At 40.4% G+C, this 15,761-nt stretch overlaps 2 protein-coding genes across 7 annotated transcripts; both read right to left on the minus strand.

Annotated features, from left to right (window-relative positions):
- Positions 1-1,895: 1,895 nt before the first annotated feature.
- ikzf4 (IKAROS family zinc finger 4) lies at positions 1,896-11,554 on the minus strand. Of its 6 annotated transcripts, none has more exons than XM_051424864.1 (8): positions 11,152-11,209; positions 6,925-6,979; positions 6,719-6,826; positions 6,306-6,608; positions 5,986-6,153; positions 5,179-5,331; positions 4,885-5,016; positions 1,896-4,634 (listed from the first exon to the last, which is right to left on the minus strand). In XM_051424864.1, exons 2-8 carry the CDS (start codon positions 6,962-6,964, stop codon positions 3,814-3,816), a joined length of 1,725 nt encoding a protein of 574 aa, XP_051280824.1. In that variant the 5' UTR covers positions 6,965-6,979; positions 11,152-11,209; the 3' UTR covers positions 1,896-3,813. The 6 variants fall into 6 exon arrangements, with proteins under 6 accessions (XP_051280824.1, XP_051280819.1, XP_051280823.1 ...); XM_051424859.1 differs by lacking the exon at positions 11,152-11,209 and adding an exon at positions 8,657-9,046; XM_051424863.1 differs by lacking the exon at positions 11,152-11,209 and adding an exon at positions 8,620-9,046.
- Positions 11,555-12,618: 1,064 nt separating this feature from the next.
- On the minus strand, positions 12,619-15,161 carry dnajc22 (DnaJ (Hsp40) homolog, subfamily C, member 22). The gene is made up of 4 exons (XM_051424866.1): positions 15,014-15,161; positions 13,636-14,245; positions 13,243-13,535; positions 12,619-13,100 (listed from the first exon to the last, which is right to left on the minus strand). The coding sequence occupies exons 2-4, from the start codon at positions 14,183-14,185 to the stop codon at positions 12,924-12,926; spliced, it is 1,020 nt and encodes a 339-aa protein (XP_051280826.1). The 5' UTR covers positions 14,186-14,245; positions 15,014-15,161; the 3' UTR covers positions 12,619-12,923.
- Positions 15,162-15,761: the final 600 nt, after the last annotated feature.

Consider the following 15,761-nt stretch of genomic DNA (forward strand, 5'->3'; position numbering starts at 1 on the left):
CACATACTTTAATTTGCTTGATAGGTAATCGATCACAGAAAATGGCCTATAATCAAAGTTGTTGTCTTTGTGTAATGTACCATAGTTGAGTTCCTTCATCCCAAACATTTTAATGCAAGAAACTACAAGATATGAGTTATCTTTTTCATCATGATCATGATTGCTTGTGTTTGTCACCCAACTTTTATTCTCAGCTGTCACACTAACATTTGAGCACATCGGATGAAAGGCTTTTCAAAGAAGTCTTAGCTTTCAACTGCAGGAAACAACCAGAACGTACCACCGACAGTCTCTCTAAAAAATTGATTTTTATATCATACATAAATAAATGGAAACCTCTGGCTACATTTAAAAAAGGAAAAATCAATTCATAAAATATAAAGTGCTTGAATAACATGCAGTGTGCTAGTGATGTGTAGTAGTGATAGTGAATTGGGTAAAATGTTCAAAAACAAACAAATTATTGAATCAATCAGAGGAGCATGCCTTCTGAAGCTTCCTGTTGAGAACAGGTGGTAGCCAGTTCTTTGTAACTGTTCACAGTATATTCAAACAGGGATTGCCAGCAGATTATTTCCTCAGAATTGTAAAAGCTTCACATACCACAACACATTTATCAAGCTGTGCCAAATAATCCTCAAATTAGCTTTCATGATTAAAATGTTTCATCTTGTGTGCATTGTTTCCCAGCAGACTACTTTCACCCTATGGAAATGTTAACATGTTTATAAAGGCAGTCGCAGCCAGACTGAAAAATGGTACACCCAGACAGAAGCAGTGCATTGGGTGGGGATGTAAATGAGGTGTTTTTGTGAGCTGTTTACATCAAGGGTGCTAGTTTTTAAAAAAAAATCAAGCGACAGTTTGTGTCGAACTCGTATCCCACGCGTTCTTGCCTTCATGAGGGTGGTGATGGTTGCTCTGTTGGTCTGAAGGTCTGTGCCTTGCTAAGTGTGTGTGAGAAAGAATACACTGTAGAGACATATTTGGCTTTTATATAGACAGGGATTTAGCTGTTTCTACAAATGATTGGCTTATTGGTTAAAATTCAATTACAATCAGTTCTTTTTAAAAACGAAACAGTCTTCCACACTATATATAGCTATATAGTTAATCGTTTGTACGTGCAGTGATTTTTGCACATGCTGTAAAGCAGTAAAAGTTTCAGGTTAGCCCTGTTTGTGCAAAATATATAGTGCAAAAAGTACTAGTTCAAATTTATTAAAGTGACACTTTATATTGTAATAATACGTGAGTTTTTAAATAATGCTTCAGCAACTAAATGGAGCTCTGTTGAATCATGGGATTCCTTACCGTAGTAGACCCATAAATTATAATTTTTAAGTTCAAATTGTTGAAATTATACATAGTATATGAAGCAGATACTAATAGCTTGGACTTTGTGCAACTTTTGTTAAATAATTGTGGAATATTTGCTCCAACTGTTATAATTAGGGGGTTTTAGTCTCCAGCGTTTCATAGGTATTAATGTGATATAATATAAATCTTTCTCTTATTCTTAACTAAATATACCATACACATAACAGGCAGCTACCTAGATCATGCATGTCAATTCTTGACATCCTAATGTCTGACACTGACGTGGCTGTATAAATTAAAAATCTAAATGTGCGAATATTTCTACTCAACTGTAATTGTTAATTAAAAGATCCTGCCGTTCCTTGGTAGTACTGTGCACAGTTAAAGGAATAGTGTCTGTTCAGTTTATCTATAGAGCAAAACACACCGCGAGTGCCAGCACATCCTGTCTGATGTGGAATTTTAAAATTATTATATTGTGATTTATTTTCTGTTTATTTTTTGTATTGTCACACAGGAGAAACTCGATGAGAAACTCGTAATATTGCCACTATAGTCAAACTAGAGAAAATTACTTTTACAATAAACGTAACTTTATTGACAGTAAAAAGTTTTGAGAATATCGAGGGGCACGCATTTGTAACTGCAAGAACATCTTGGAAAGCAACATGACTTTTTGAAATACAGTAATGAGGCAGTTGTACATCTTTAACTTTTGAGGTAAAGTGTTTTGTCATGTTACATCATTCACAAAATATCATATAACATTTAAAAGTCCACACAAGGAGACAAAATCCCATGCCTCATTTTCACTTCTTGAAATTACTTCACATTTCAAAAATAATTCACAATTCAGGGAAAAGCAGAAAATGACAAGCACACATGCTATATTCCATTCACACACACTTCTCTACTTATCAAACCAAGTGCATTTTTAGATTAACTTTTTTCTCAAACAGTTTCAAGTATATTTTTGCCTGCGATTAAAGGAAATTAAGTTAAACTATGAAGCAGCAAACCCACAATAACAAGTAAGAATACTGAGTTTGGTCTCATTCATGTTCCCAATATTAACATTATCAGATAACTCACCATACTGTAGCAATAAGGTTTTTGGGTGCTATAAAGAAGCAGGAGGTAACATTTCATGGACTTGAGGAATATGCTGGATAAGATTTGGAATATAGCTGATTAAATACACCAAGGCTGAAACAAACAACACTAAATAGATAATCACAAGTGATAACTGAACAGATCCAAACTGATTGTGTTAATTCATTTTTAAATAATTCATTTGTTAATTCACTTACATTATGCAAACAGTTTAAAAGCTCAGCCTAAACCGCTGAGTGCAAAACCACAAAAGAATTGCAGCAAACTTGAGTGTAGACCGCAGAACCAGTGCAACGCTGTGGGGATTCTGTAGAAGGCCGGCTCCGTTAAAAATACACTGGTGTTGCAAATTAGATGGATCAATTATTGTGAGTAGTATGCGATTTATCAGTGCAGTAGAACAATCACAGAAAAAAATTTGTAAAGCCATCAAGTGCTTCGGCAAAGATGTTCATATATAAGCAGGGAACCTAGAAGTGCAATCCCGTGTAGGTATAGCACCCTGGGCCATCTCAGTCAGGCTCTTACTGTACACTACATGGCTCATGGTCTGATCTGCACCAGTATTCTAAGGCTCACTTTAAAATCCAAAAACCTATTTTAAACCTGAACGCCCGTTTCACCCGCAGGTGAATGCTTTCAAGTTCACTTCCTTCATGATTTTGCTTTGTCCTGATAGTCTCACTGTGCAGCTGCAAATATTCTCTCTTCTGAGGTGACTTCACACACTGTTGAACCTCGCTGTAAACAATGTATTCCTACAGCAGCGTACTGCTGTAGGAGTTAAGGCAATCCATTTCTGTGCTTCGTCTGTGACAAAAGCTTCTCCCGAACCCAGAGGCACAAAGCTCTCAGTGCATATTAAGCTTACCTGACACACTACACAAAATACCCTCTTCAACCACAAAAACAAAGCTCTTAGTACATACTAAGCATACCAAATATAATTCTTAAAATGTACATGCTTTTCTTAACTGCCTGTGCATGTGACCTCTCAAAAGTGCTAACTAAATCACTTAGCAAAAGATGGCTAGTCAAGATTTTTGAGCACCAGTCCCCCTCCAGTTTTTTTTTTAGTTAAGAGGAAATCCCCAAAAAAGGCACTTTTGAAGCAAAAACAGTAGTTTTGCTAGATGATTTGATATGGGAGTGCAATCAATCATAGAATGTAATTTGCCTCCACTAAACTTTAAATGCTGCGGTGAAAAGATTTTTCAGTCGCGTCTGCTTTAGTTTAATAAATATTCTCACAATAAAACCACAAATCTTTTTACTTACACTTGGGATTTAAAGCAACTGATCTGGTGCAGAACAAACATGAGCCCACAAACTTTAGAGAGTAGCAGCCACCTATCCTCATCCGACCACTATCACTTCTCCTCAGCCCACCTGATGCTCTCCACGGCTGATGTGAGATGAGAACTCGTAGCGGTCCTGGCTGCGGTGGCCACAGATGTTGCACTCAAAGGGTTGGTGGAAGCCGTGACAACCCATGTGGATGGTGAACATGACATGGTCCAGGAAGAGAATGCGACAGTGCTGGCAGTGGAAGGAGCGCACAGGACGGCTATCCCTGTCTAACACCTGCACAGTCTCCCTGGAAGAAAGGAGTGAGCTAGGGCTCCTCTTTACTATGGAGGGCGGCACAGGACACGCTCTCTCCCACTCTTGGTCCAAGTCTTTGGCCTGGCTGGGGCTGGAAGTGGGATGGCTGCGGGGCAGTGCTAGGGTTTGGTAGTGGAGGTGGTGGTTGTTGGAGGTACTTGTTGGGGCTGTAGCCCTTGTGCTCTGCTCTTCTGCTGTGCTCTCTGTGTCTGTAGAGTCGGGGCAGCCATTGGGCGAGGTGGTGTGGCTATGGGCTGAAGGTTGGTCATCGCGGCCTTCACCTGCCTCCCGCCCAGCCATGCCAAGAGGCATTGTTGTCGGCCCACCTCCACCATGGGCCCGGGGGCCCTGAGGAGTCATGTTGCTGTTGATGGAGCCCATAACTGTGCGTAGCTCTGACAGGAAGGCAGGATGGAGCTGAGACAGTGCAGGTGGCTCATGGTTCTCCCCTTTACCCCTGCCACCTTGATGGTGTGAACCAGCCAACCCAGCAGTGTCCCCAGCAGGCTGAGAGCTCATAAGGTCCCCCTCCCTCTCAGAGCCAGAGGACAATTCATAAGGTGCTTCAGGTAGGTCGAGGTGCATGTGCTTTTCACCTATGAAAAGGATATCCATAATAAATAACAATTAAGATGGAGAGTCTCTTAGACTGACTTCATATGCTCCATCTGGTCCAGCATGGACCAACTGTCTCCAAACTGGCAACAGGTTCTTATTATTTCCATACATCCTTAGCACATCAAACAGAATATATATAATTATTATTATAGCATACATTAAATTAAAAGTAGAATGTATATGTGTAATAGGTTATAAATAGATTTCTACACAAAACTAAAAACTCACCCAAAAACTTCTGTGGTGTTGATCTCTTGCGTTTGGTGATGCTAATAGCCAGTCTATCCACAAACTGGATTTTTTCATTGGATGGCTGGAGCACAGGTTTAGAAATTGTCTCCATATTTAGCGACTCTTCACCTGCAAACAGAAAGCCCCATTGTCATCAATATAGCGAATCATTATGTGTATAAATATGCTGTACTTGCTTTATTCAGTCTTTTTGCATTTACGGTCATGCAGGAACTTACAGGCCTATTGTCTATAAAAGTTAGTGAGTTTAATGTTTGTGTGATATATTACCCTGTGCTGTTTTGGAGTTGACTGCAGTCTGGTGGTCAAGACTCTTCAGATAACTATGGCACCGCTCTTGATGTTCATCCAGTGTGTTTTGTTGTTTATAGCTGCGACTACAGTAGCTGCACTTGAAAGGTTTTCCCACCGTTGGAGAAGAAACTGCAATTCACAGAAAAAACATTAATTGATTTCTTCCGAGAAAGACAAAATGGGATTTTTATCAAAAGAATGACTTATTATTAGCTCGATTTGAGAGAGTGGATTTCCCCATTGATTGGCAAATTATACTATGTTGCTTGCCAATGACGACAAAAAAAACTCCTAACCCTTCACCGCAATGTTTCCTCTTAGTAAGCCATCGGACGGTCGTGACGTCAATTCGCTGAAATCCAGTTTGCAAAAATCTTTTCTTTGAAAATGAACCTCTTAGAGCCCAGAGAAGACTCGGAGAAGACCTACTGTACCAGAGGTTTATGAAAACACCTGTTGAATGTGTTGACAAATTGAAAGCAGGATTTCCTGTTTTCACAAACTGTTAAATGTCATATTGTCATGTGTACAGTAGATTCTGGTAAAGACCTATTTCCTCTGAGCTTCACGGTTGGGGGAAATGGATTGTTCTAATAAATATCCACTTCTTGTTGTTTCATGCATTATACCTCATCACAATAAGGAATAATATTGTTATGTAACAACTGCATCCATCAGGTTCAATAACTGAATCGGTACACCTATAAAAAAAAAAAATCTCTTCATGGCATATATTTGATTTGTTAGATACTGTTGTATTGTACTTAGAGCTCACTGATTTACCTGCATGTGTGCGCAGATGTCCAGCCAGGGCATCTCTCCGGCGACAGGCATAATTGCAAACGGGACATTTGAAAGGCTTCTCTCCCGAATGCAACTTGATGTGGCGCAACAAGTTCCCCTTCTGGGTGAAGGAAGCTCCACACTGGTTACACTGGAATGGCCTCTCACCTGAGAACACATAGGACGGACAGAGGACTTTAGAGGTAAATCATTTAATGTTTTGCCTTTATTTATTTACATTTAGGGTAATAAGAAACTTTAACCATAAAATGTATTTGTCTTGAATTGTCGTGAGCACTTCCTTGCTGGCTTGTTCACACCTGTGTGGCTACGCTTGTGCACCATCAGCACGTTGGGTCCAATGCAGATCATCCCGCACACCTCACACTGGAGCTTCCCATTAGGGAGCCGGATAGGTCCTGGTGAAGCAGCATTTGGACTGGCCATCTCACTGTAAACGCTCGCTCTATCTCTTCCAGCACCAGCGTACTCTGTGCTTCCTTCTTCCATGGGGTCCCCTCTTTCATCCTTCCTGCTATCATCCTTCACAGCCTCTCTGTTCTCTGGCTGTGGAGCGCCCGGTGACTCATCATCACTGCACAGCTCGACCTTAATGGAGTTTGCTGTGTTGAGAGAGGATGAGAGAAGACACATTGTCATTCATACATAATTTTAATAAAATAATTCTATACAGGCCATTTGGCCACAATGAAACCCGGGAACCATAACTGACCACTAAGGGAGCGGTGTGGTGAGGACTGATGACTGTTTGGAGATCTCGCTGAAGGGCCCTGCAACCCGCCATAAAAATCCTGCTCCATTGATGACTCCCCTCCATTACCTGAAACACAAATATGCCCACGTTATTAAAGTAAACATTAAAGTGTGGAGACTGTACACACAAATGTATAGTAGCTTCTCCTTTATATGTAAACGTACCCTGTGCATATGAGCGTCCATTGCAGTCATCAGCATTCATTCTCTCACCAGATGCCTACGGAAATATGATTTTTAAAAAGAGAGATTGTCAATATTAGTTTTTCCCATTCAGACCCAAATTTCCAAATCTTAGTCACATGCCTATGAATCTAACCATATATACTTACCAGCTGTGTGTGTCACAAGAATAAGGCTAGGAAACCGATAGCTTTATGCTTTCACTTCCAAGTGTCTAATAATAAGTAACACTGTAATAAACTAATCCAGTAAACTTGGATTCCGCCCGCTATTTCTGTATCATGTAGTTTCTTCTTCACCGTGGCCAGCAGATGAATATGAGAGGCTACCCATTTATAGAGTGGAGGAGGAGTTAAAACTGCCGTGGGTGGACAAAATAGCTGGAACAATTTACTCTATAAAGACATCAAGTGTAAAAGCGCCAAAACTACGCCCCCTCGATTGGAAAGTTTGACATAATCTCACCAAATTATAAAATTAAGATATTAAGATTAAATTTAATTGATCCCAGGAGAAACATGCATCATTAGGAGAAGATGAAGATAGCAAGACAGGAGAGGAATACAGATGAGTAGGGAAAAAAACAATCCAAGTTAGACAAGTTAAGCTGTATGTAGTATTTTACCCAACCCAGTGTGCATAAATGGAGCAATTTCTTATAATCTCTCTATTTATGATATACATGTATGGCTATATATCATAAATCTTATTTCATTGAATTTTGTTGGGATTACATTTATAGGTTATGTTTATTTTATTGTAAATTGTTCCTGTTATTTTGTCCACCCTCTGTGTGTATGTGCAATAGGCTAATAATAATTAACATGGGAAATGTAGGCCTACTGTAGGTTACTGTAGGTACAGTTACTCCACTGCAGACAATAAAGTGTGGTATGTAGAAAAACACCAATTTGAGTTACATTTTACATCCATGCAGTGTATATTTTAGTATGTATATTATTGTGGCCAGACTTCAGGTGAGGATTTCATGTTGGAAAGAAGAGAGAGAGAGAGAGAGAGAGAGAGAGAGAGAGAGAGAGAGAGAGAGAGAAAACACCCAGATGTGCAATGCTGCACCTTTTGCTCAAATGGATGACAACAATGGACAGAGGAGTCTGTGGAGAGAGCGAGGGGAGGGGGGGCGGAGACAACACATCGCAGGGAAAATTAATATCCTGGCATTGGCCGCGCATGGGGAGCAACAGGCGCTGATGCAGCCGGGAGACGCACCAGTCACACTAGGGCACGGCGATTAAAGAAAAAAGGGACGCGCAACCACAGCGCCGACCCTTGCCTGACAATCCCTCTCAGCCCGAGATGGGCGACTGTGCAGTGAAAACATATTTTTCTAAATAACTATCACGCTTCTCCATATATCCGTGACTACTTGTTCTTAGCTGCTCGGTGGATTTGGTCCGTTACGGCACCAATCAGCTCACTGACGGTCGAGACAGCGGCGAGACACGGCGGCAATTTGTTGCAGGAGTTGCCACTGTCCAAATTGTCCGCATGAACGCAGCTGTCATCAAATATCGAGCACGTCAAACTGGCCTGAGCTATACAATGTTTCTCATGAGCCGTTGCTATGGCACCCGACCACACGACAAATGGCATTCACCCTACCAACTACTCAAAAACATGCCGTACTTCCGAATTAAAACCGATGGATGGTCTTACCAAGCGCCGTGGTGAAGTCCACAAGCCTCTTCCTTACCTGGCGACCGATCGGTGTTTTCCTTTTTAATTGTCTGGATAGCTGTTTGTTTTCCCAGGCGACGACAGCATCTCCGGGATTTTTTTTTACCTGGGAATCCCAAACAACTTCCGGGCCCATGCTGGGATGCAGACCGAATAATTGTACAACAGAGCTCTTGATTCAGTGATTGTCGAATGCATCGATGCATGTCAGCTCCGGGTACAGGTGGCAAAAATGTGGTGACATTTATGCCATCAGAAGAGCTCACAGGCTCAACGCAAGACGGTACACTGCTGCGAGTGACTGTGTGTTTAAGAAATACTGGCTACAAGCTGAGCAGGCTGCTGGATTCAGTAAAAAGGACTCACTGGAAATTCAGACATTGTTTATGATCAAGGCTTCTTCCGGAAATGCTGTTGGAGAATGGAGTAGGCGGGTTATTTTACATTTTCTGTTTCTCTTTGTCTTCTGTCCATATACATTTATTGCATAATTATTATATACATTTAATAATTAATTTTGATATTCACGTTGTGAAATGAAAATAATAACTTATTGGCAGTGGTAGTTTAGCGTTTAATAACAAAAAAGCACATGCAAACAGAAGTAAAATTGTGATGAAATAGTTTATGGTGATAGTCTATTACATCTGTAGCACCACCAGGTGGCAGCAAACTGCTCTTTGAGACTAACTCTGCCAAGTAACCAATCAGACAGCTGTGTAATAATGTCTTTGTGCGTGCTCTTGATTTCCATGAAAATAAAAAATAATGAGATCAGGAGTCTCACTGTGCCCTGGCAACTATTCAGGCCACTCAGTAAGGAAAAAAGGGCAACTATTTGAATCGATGAGGTCTGTGCCTTCACAGAAGGACTTCATAAGCTTCCTGGATCTTCTACTTCCAGTGACAACACCTGCAACACAAATATATCCAGATACACAGTTTGGATAGCCAGCAAATATCCAACAGTGCTGCTACACAGTCAGACAGGTAATACAGGGTGGCTGCGGTGTTATGGAAAATACAACAGAGCAGAGAAAGCCAGCCCAGCTAGATCAAGCCTGTAAAGCTGTGGACCTGCAAAGGGCAAAAATAAATGTAATTTTAGTAGGCCTTAAAATTGAAAACATATGACCTCTCTGATCCAGCCAAATCTAAATCCAGTAACAAGCGTAATTGCAAATATGACATTTGAAAGGCTTCTCTCCCCCGAATGCAACTTGATGTGGCGCAACAAGTTCCCCTTCTGGGTGAAGGAAGCTCCACACTGGTTACACTGGAATGGCCTCTCACCTGATAACACAAAGGACGGACAGAGGACTTTAGAGGTTAATCATTTAATGTGTTGCCTTTAGTTATTTACATTTAGGGTAATAAGAAACTTTAACCATAAAATGTATTTGTACTCTGTGCTTCCTTCTTCCATGGGGTCCCCTCTTTCATCCTTCCTGCTATAATCCTTCACAGCCTCTCTGTTCTCTGGCTGTGGAGCGCCCGGTGACTCATCATCACTGCACAGCTCGACAGTGTTGGGCTAGTTACTCAAAAAAGTAATTTATTACTTGTTACTAATTACTCTTTTTAAATATAATGTTACTGTACTTAGGCCAAAAGTAATTAGTTACACTACTAGTTTTATTACTTTTCCCAAAAAATTGAATATTTCCAGCTGCTAAATATAAGCGTTTCCATCTTCCAATCTTGTTTCCTTCACGATTACAAAAATGAATCCAAGGATGTGATTGGAATTCAGATCAGTCGGGGTGCCAACAAAAGTAACATTGTAACTAATTATTTCTTGGGTTGGTTACTGTAATAATATTACTGAAATGTATTAGTAATTAGTAACACTACTAGTTACTGAGGAAAGTAATATTATTACAGTAATATGATTACTAGTAATGAGTTAATGCCCAACACTGCAGCTCAACCTTAATGGAGTTTGCTGTGTTGAGAGAGGATGAGAGAAGACACATTTACATTCATACATAATTTTAATAAAATAATTCTATACAGGCCATTTGGCCACAATGAAACCCGGGAACGATAACTGACCACTAAGGGAGCGGTGTGGTGAGGACTGATGACTGTTTGGAGATCTCGCTGAAGGGCCCTGCAACCCGCCATAAAAATCCTGCTCCGTTGATGACTCCCCTCCATTACCTGAAACACAAATATGCCCACGTTATTAAAGTAAACATTAAAGTGTGGAGACTGTACACACAAATGTATAGTAGCTTCTCCTTTATATGTAAACGTCCCCTGTGCATATGAGCGTCCATTGCAGTCATCAGCATTCATTCTCTCACCAGATGCCTACACAGTATGATTTCTTTTTTTTTAAAGATATTGTCAGTATTAGTTATTCCTACTTAGTCACATGGCTTTGAATCTAACAGTATGTATGAGCCGTTGCTATGGCACCCGACCACACGACAAATGGTATTCAACCTACCAACTACTCAAAAACATGCCGTATACTTCCGCTTTGAAACCGATGGATGGTCTTACCAAGCGCCGTGGTGAAGTCCACAAGCCTCTTCCTTACCTGGCGACCGATCGGTGTTTTTTTTCTTTTTAAATTTGTCCGGATAGCTGTTTGTTTTCCCAGGCGACGACAGCATCTCCGGGATTTTTTTGTCTGTTTGTTTTTACCTGGGAATCCCAAACTTCCGGGCCCATGCTGGGATGCAGACCGAATAATTGTACAACAGAGCTCTTGATTCAGTGTTTGTCGAATGCATCGATGCATGTCAGCTCCGGGTACATTTATTGCATAATTATTACACACATTTAAAGCTTCAGAGCGCCTGAATGTGCACATGGTGTCTTTCTAGTCCCACAGCTTTGCAAGCACATACACCCAACAAAAATACATCAAAACGTGTGGCTTGATCGGGAATAGTGTGCAATGACTTTTCTCATTGATACATTTCATAATTTCCGAAATATTCAACGTTTTCTGGCGATTTTTCCCCCATTCATTCCTTATGGAGAATTCCCAGTTTTCCATGATTTTTCAACTCTTTCAACTACCCATTCATACATTCACATAGAAACTCCATTCAAACTTTAAAACGTTCACGATAAGTAAGACTTTATTTCAGCTTTTTCATATCTTTCATACTTTTTACACAATCATGGTTAAAACTTAATGAAAATGTCAGTGCTTTTGAGAGTTTTCCATTAGTGTGTATTGCGTGGAATGTTCAGAGCTAGAGAGGGTGACAACATTACTAGAAGGTCTAAAGTTCTTGTCTTCAACTTGCTCTCAGAGCCACAATTGTCACTCCATCTACATCATTTTAATCAAAACGTAGGAAAGTGAGTGCCGGTCACAGACATGTAACTGTGGAAGCAAATGGAGTTACACTTAAGTCTTAATGAGCTTCCAAGCAACAGGAGCGCCAACCAACTGCTGCATTAACTTCCATATGAGGTGGGAGAAGAAATTTCAGGAATGAAGCAGAAGCAGCCACTTCTTCCAGCAGCTAGTGTGGTCACATTTTTACTCTACAGACACAAATCTCACTAAATGTGTTCAGCAGGCTCTTGTCTTGCTGACAATATCCCCATTTTGGTGATAGGAGTCACGGTTTAGGTGCTACAAGTGTAATCATGAGAGGTGTCACTCAGCTAAAATCTCTATGAAATAAAGCCTCCGACCCACAGCAGGTACCATTACCATGGCAACCCTTAATTGGAGTTGGGAGCACACAGCTGATTGAGATGACCTAATTAACACAGTTAGGCTTTAAACTAAATTCAAATAATCTAATATTCAAGATAGAGAGACTCCAAAGATTGATAGAGTAAATGTATTTCAACAGGAAGCGCAGGATGACCCTTGCTTTTCAAAATAAAGACCCCAATAGCTTCTTAACAGGAGGCAACACACCGAGCATTCAGGCGCACTCAAAATTTCTTGAGAAATGTTCTAGTTAATTTTAATATTCACGCTGTGAAATAAAAGGAAACTTCTTGGCAGTGGTAGTTTAGTGTTTAATAACAAAAAAGCACATGCAAGCATTTAAAAGTAAAATTGTTGTGAAGAAATAGTTTATGGTGATAGTCATCTGTAGCACCACCAGGTGGCAGCAAACTGCTATTTGAGACCAACTCTGCAACGTAACCAATCAGACAGCTGTGTAATAATGTCAGTGTCTTTGTGCGTGCTCTTGATTTCCATGAAAATAAAAAATAGTGACTGAAAAACAATGAGATCAGGAGTCTCACTGTGCCCTGGCAACTATTCAGGCCACTCAGTAAGGAATGAAGGGCAACTATTTGAATCGATGAGGTCTGTGCCGTCGCAGAAGGACTTCATAAGCTTCCTGGATCTTCACGAACGTTGCCTCAGCCTCCTTGCTGGGGTTGTGGTCTGGATGCCATGTCTTGGCCAGCTCCCTGTAGCTGCGAGTTATCTCCTCAAGAGAGGCCTCTACTTCCAGTGACAACACCTGCAACACAAATGTGTCCAGATACACAGTTTGGAAATTATAACTTTGCCAGAGCAGTGACTGACGTACAGTATACACCTCGAACAATCACTATCTTAACTCATCACTTATATAGCCTTTCCAGAGATATGAGATTGCTCACCTGCAGTGCCTCTTTTTCTTTCTCAGTGTATTCTTTGAGCAGTATTTCCAGCACTTTCCTCCAAGCCTCTTCATAGTACCCCCCTCCAGTAAAAAAACACAAGACCCGATATGGCATTAAAAGAATGTACTCCAACACACTTCTGAGCCAAGGCAGAAACCAGAAAATATCCAGCAGTGCTGCTACACAGTCAGACAGGTAGTACAGGGTGGCTGTGGTGTTATGGAAAATACAGTAACCCAACGGAGCAGAGAAGGCCAACCAGGCTAGACCAAGCCTGTAAAGCCGTGGACCTACAAAAGGCAGAAATAAATGTCACTTTAGTAGTCCTTAAAAATTCAGAGAAGCAATGTTATCAAGGTATGCTATTGTCATATATACATATCACCTCACCTAGGTTCTGTTTGCTCTCAGGTGTCTGTGGGGGTTTGAACCTGCTGTGCTGTGCTGCAGTGACACTGGCAGCCAGGCTTATAGGGAGAGGTGATAAAGTGCTACCATAGAAAATAGGAGAGGTTATGAGACAAGCAGTCAAAGTTTTTTGAAGATCTGAAGTCTGCTGACCAACACTGGACACCAGATGTACCCCTGCACCCACACACAAAGGCAGAACAATCAAGTAGAAGAAACTGAGGGAGCTCAGTCCTATCAGAGCCACAGTGCCAAAGTAGATCCCAACACACACTTGTCCAGCAAATCTGACAGGGCCTACAGATGGAGGAACCTTGATGGGGGGTCTTTTTCTTTCTTTCTCTGCATCTTGATTGGCCTCACTGACATATGCAGGAATACGTATGAACTCTCTGATCCAGCCAAATCCAAATCCTCCCAGGGTTAGCATCCATAACAGAGCATGGCTGTCTCTTCCTAAATATAAATGGTGGAGGCCCAAAGGTCCACCTGCTGCCCACAGGGCATAAGCTACCATTACACTTTTCACCATACTTTGGCCTCTGTGAATCAGTCCATGTACAGGTAAATATTAGTCATACTTGATGAGTACCTGCAATGAAAAAACAGGAGAGATTAGTCATACAGTACCTAAGTCAAACTATGGGAATATGTCAGTTCTTGACAGGAGTTAATAAATATTCTTTATAATTTATAATTTACATTCATGCTACATTCCCCTATGCTGCTGTGCCAATTTGAATTTCCCCTAAAGGGGATCAGTAAAGGAACACCTTGTCTTATTTAGAGGTGAGCATGTGTCAGTGTTTTTTGGATGACTTGATTTGGTTTGAATTATAGGATATGTTTTTGATCAGGTGTTATTTATATATATCTTGCTATATGGACTGCTGATAGGTATTTTACCAATTTTATTAATTAATAATTTTTTAATTGAATAAAAAAATATTTTTTGATAGCATTTGTAATTGCTTTGTAAAGTCTGTGTTATACATTTCGGTAGTTTTCTTTGCAATCAGCAATGTGTGCTGCTGGTATCTTGGCTGGCACGCTCAAAGGGATTTTAATCTCTGTGATCCAGTTCCATGGTTAAATAATATATTATATAAGAGGGATTTAGCTCATCATGGACATTGTCATTTTAAGTCATTATGTGATCCAAAAACATAGTAAGCTGTAACTGTCCATGTTAATACATGTGGGGGTCGTTTTTTGAGAGAAAACATGTCACATCTTGTACAAAAAAGTCAGACATGAGATAGTAGGCACCAACCTCTCTCTACAGGCAGATCCTCAATTAATCCAAAGGCTATATCAGTCATATAATTTGATTTTATCTAATAGTAACTATGTTACTTACTGCCCATAATTTCAGTCCTTTCCAGTCCTTTCCGTAGTTGAAGATGGTGTATGTTGTTGCAACAGATGGACTTTGGATCATGACAATGAAATTACGCTGTGGCCTTAAAGCACCAACATTTAGTTCCCTTGATCATCTGAACTGATAAGGTAAAGAAAAGGTCGGAAAGGGACATGTGTGATGTTAGGCTAAATGCTTCAAAGAGTGAATTAATTTGTTCGGTAAACCTTTTAAAGAACAGTGCATTGCAGACTCAGAGCAATACACAAATTAAGAACACCAAACCCTGAATTAAAGCCCTGCTAAGGCTTGCTAGCTTTGCCAAGCATGTGCTGAAACTGACAAAAGAATTAAAAAATATTATAGAAATCCAAAACCTACTGCCTGAAAACAATAACAAGGGGTGGAAGAAGTTAGGTTCTTGAAATACAGTAGCTTAAGCAAAAGTATCAAAACCACTATGTAAAAATATTCCTTTACAAGTACATTACTTAAAAGAAATTGAACTTGAAGTTTCAAGAGTAAAGGTACTCATTATGCAAACAGAATTGCACATGTCACTGCAGAATCACTCTCAACCCAGAAAAGGAACACTTAAATACCCCCTCCACTCTAAAACATTTGCTTCTTGTTCTTACAGCTGCATGTCTCAGTGTCACTGTGCAGAATGATGTATGTGCAGAGTTTGACACTGGAAGGATGTTTTCACACTCCTCTGCTGAGAGTGAAAAGTTTCTTTGTGCTCACT

The sequence above is a fragment of the Dicentrarchus labrax genome, unplaced genomic scaffold, assembly GCF_905237075.1.
Source record: "Dicentrarchus labrax unplaced genomic scaffold, dlabrax2021, whole genome shotgun sequence".
Lineage (NCBI taxonomy): Eukaryota > Metazoa > Chordata > Actinopteri > Moronidae > Dicentrarchus > Dicentrarchus labrax.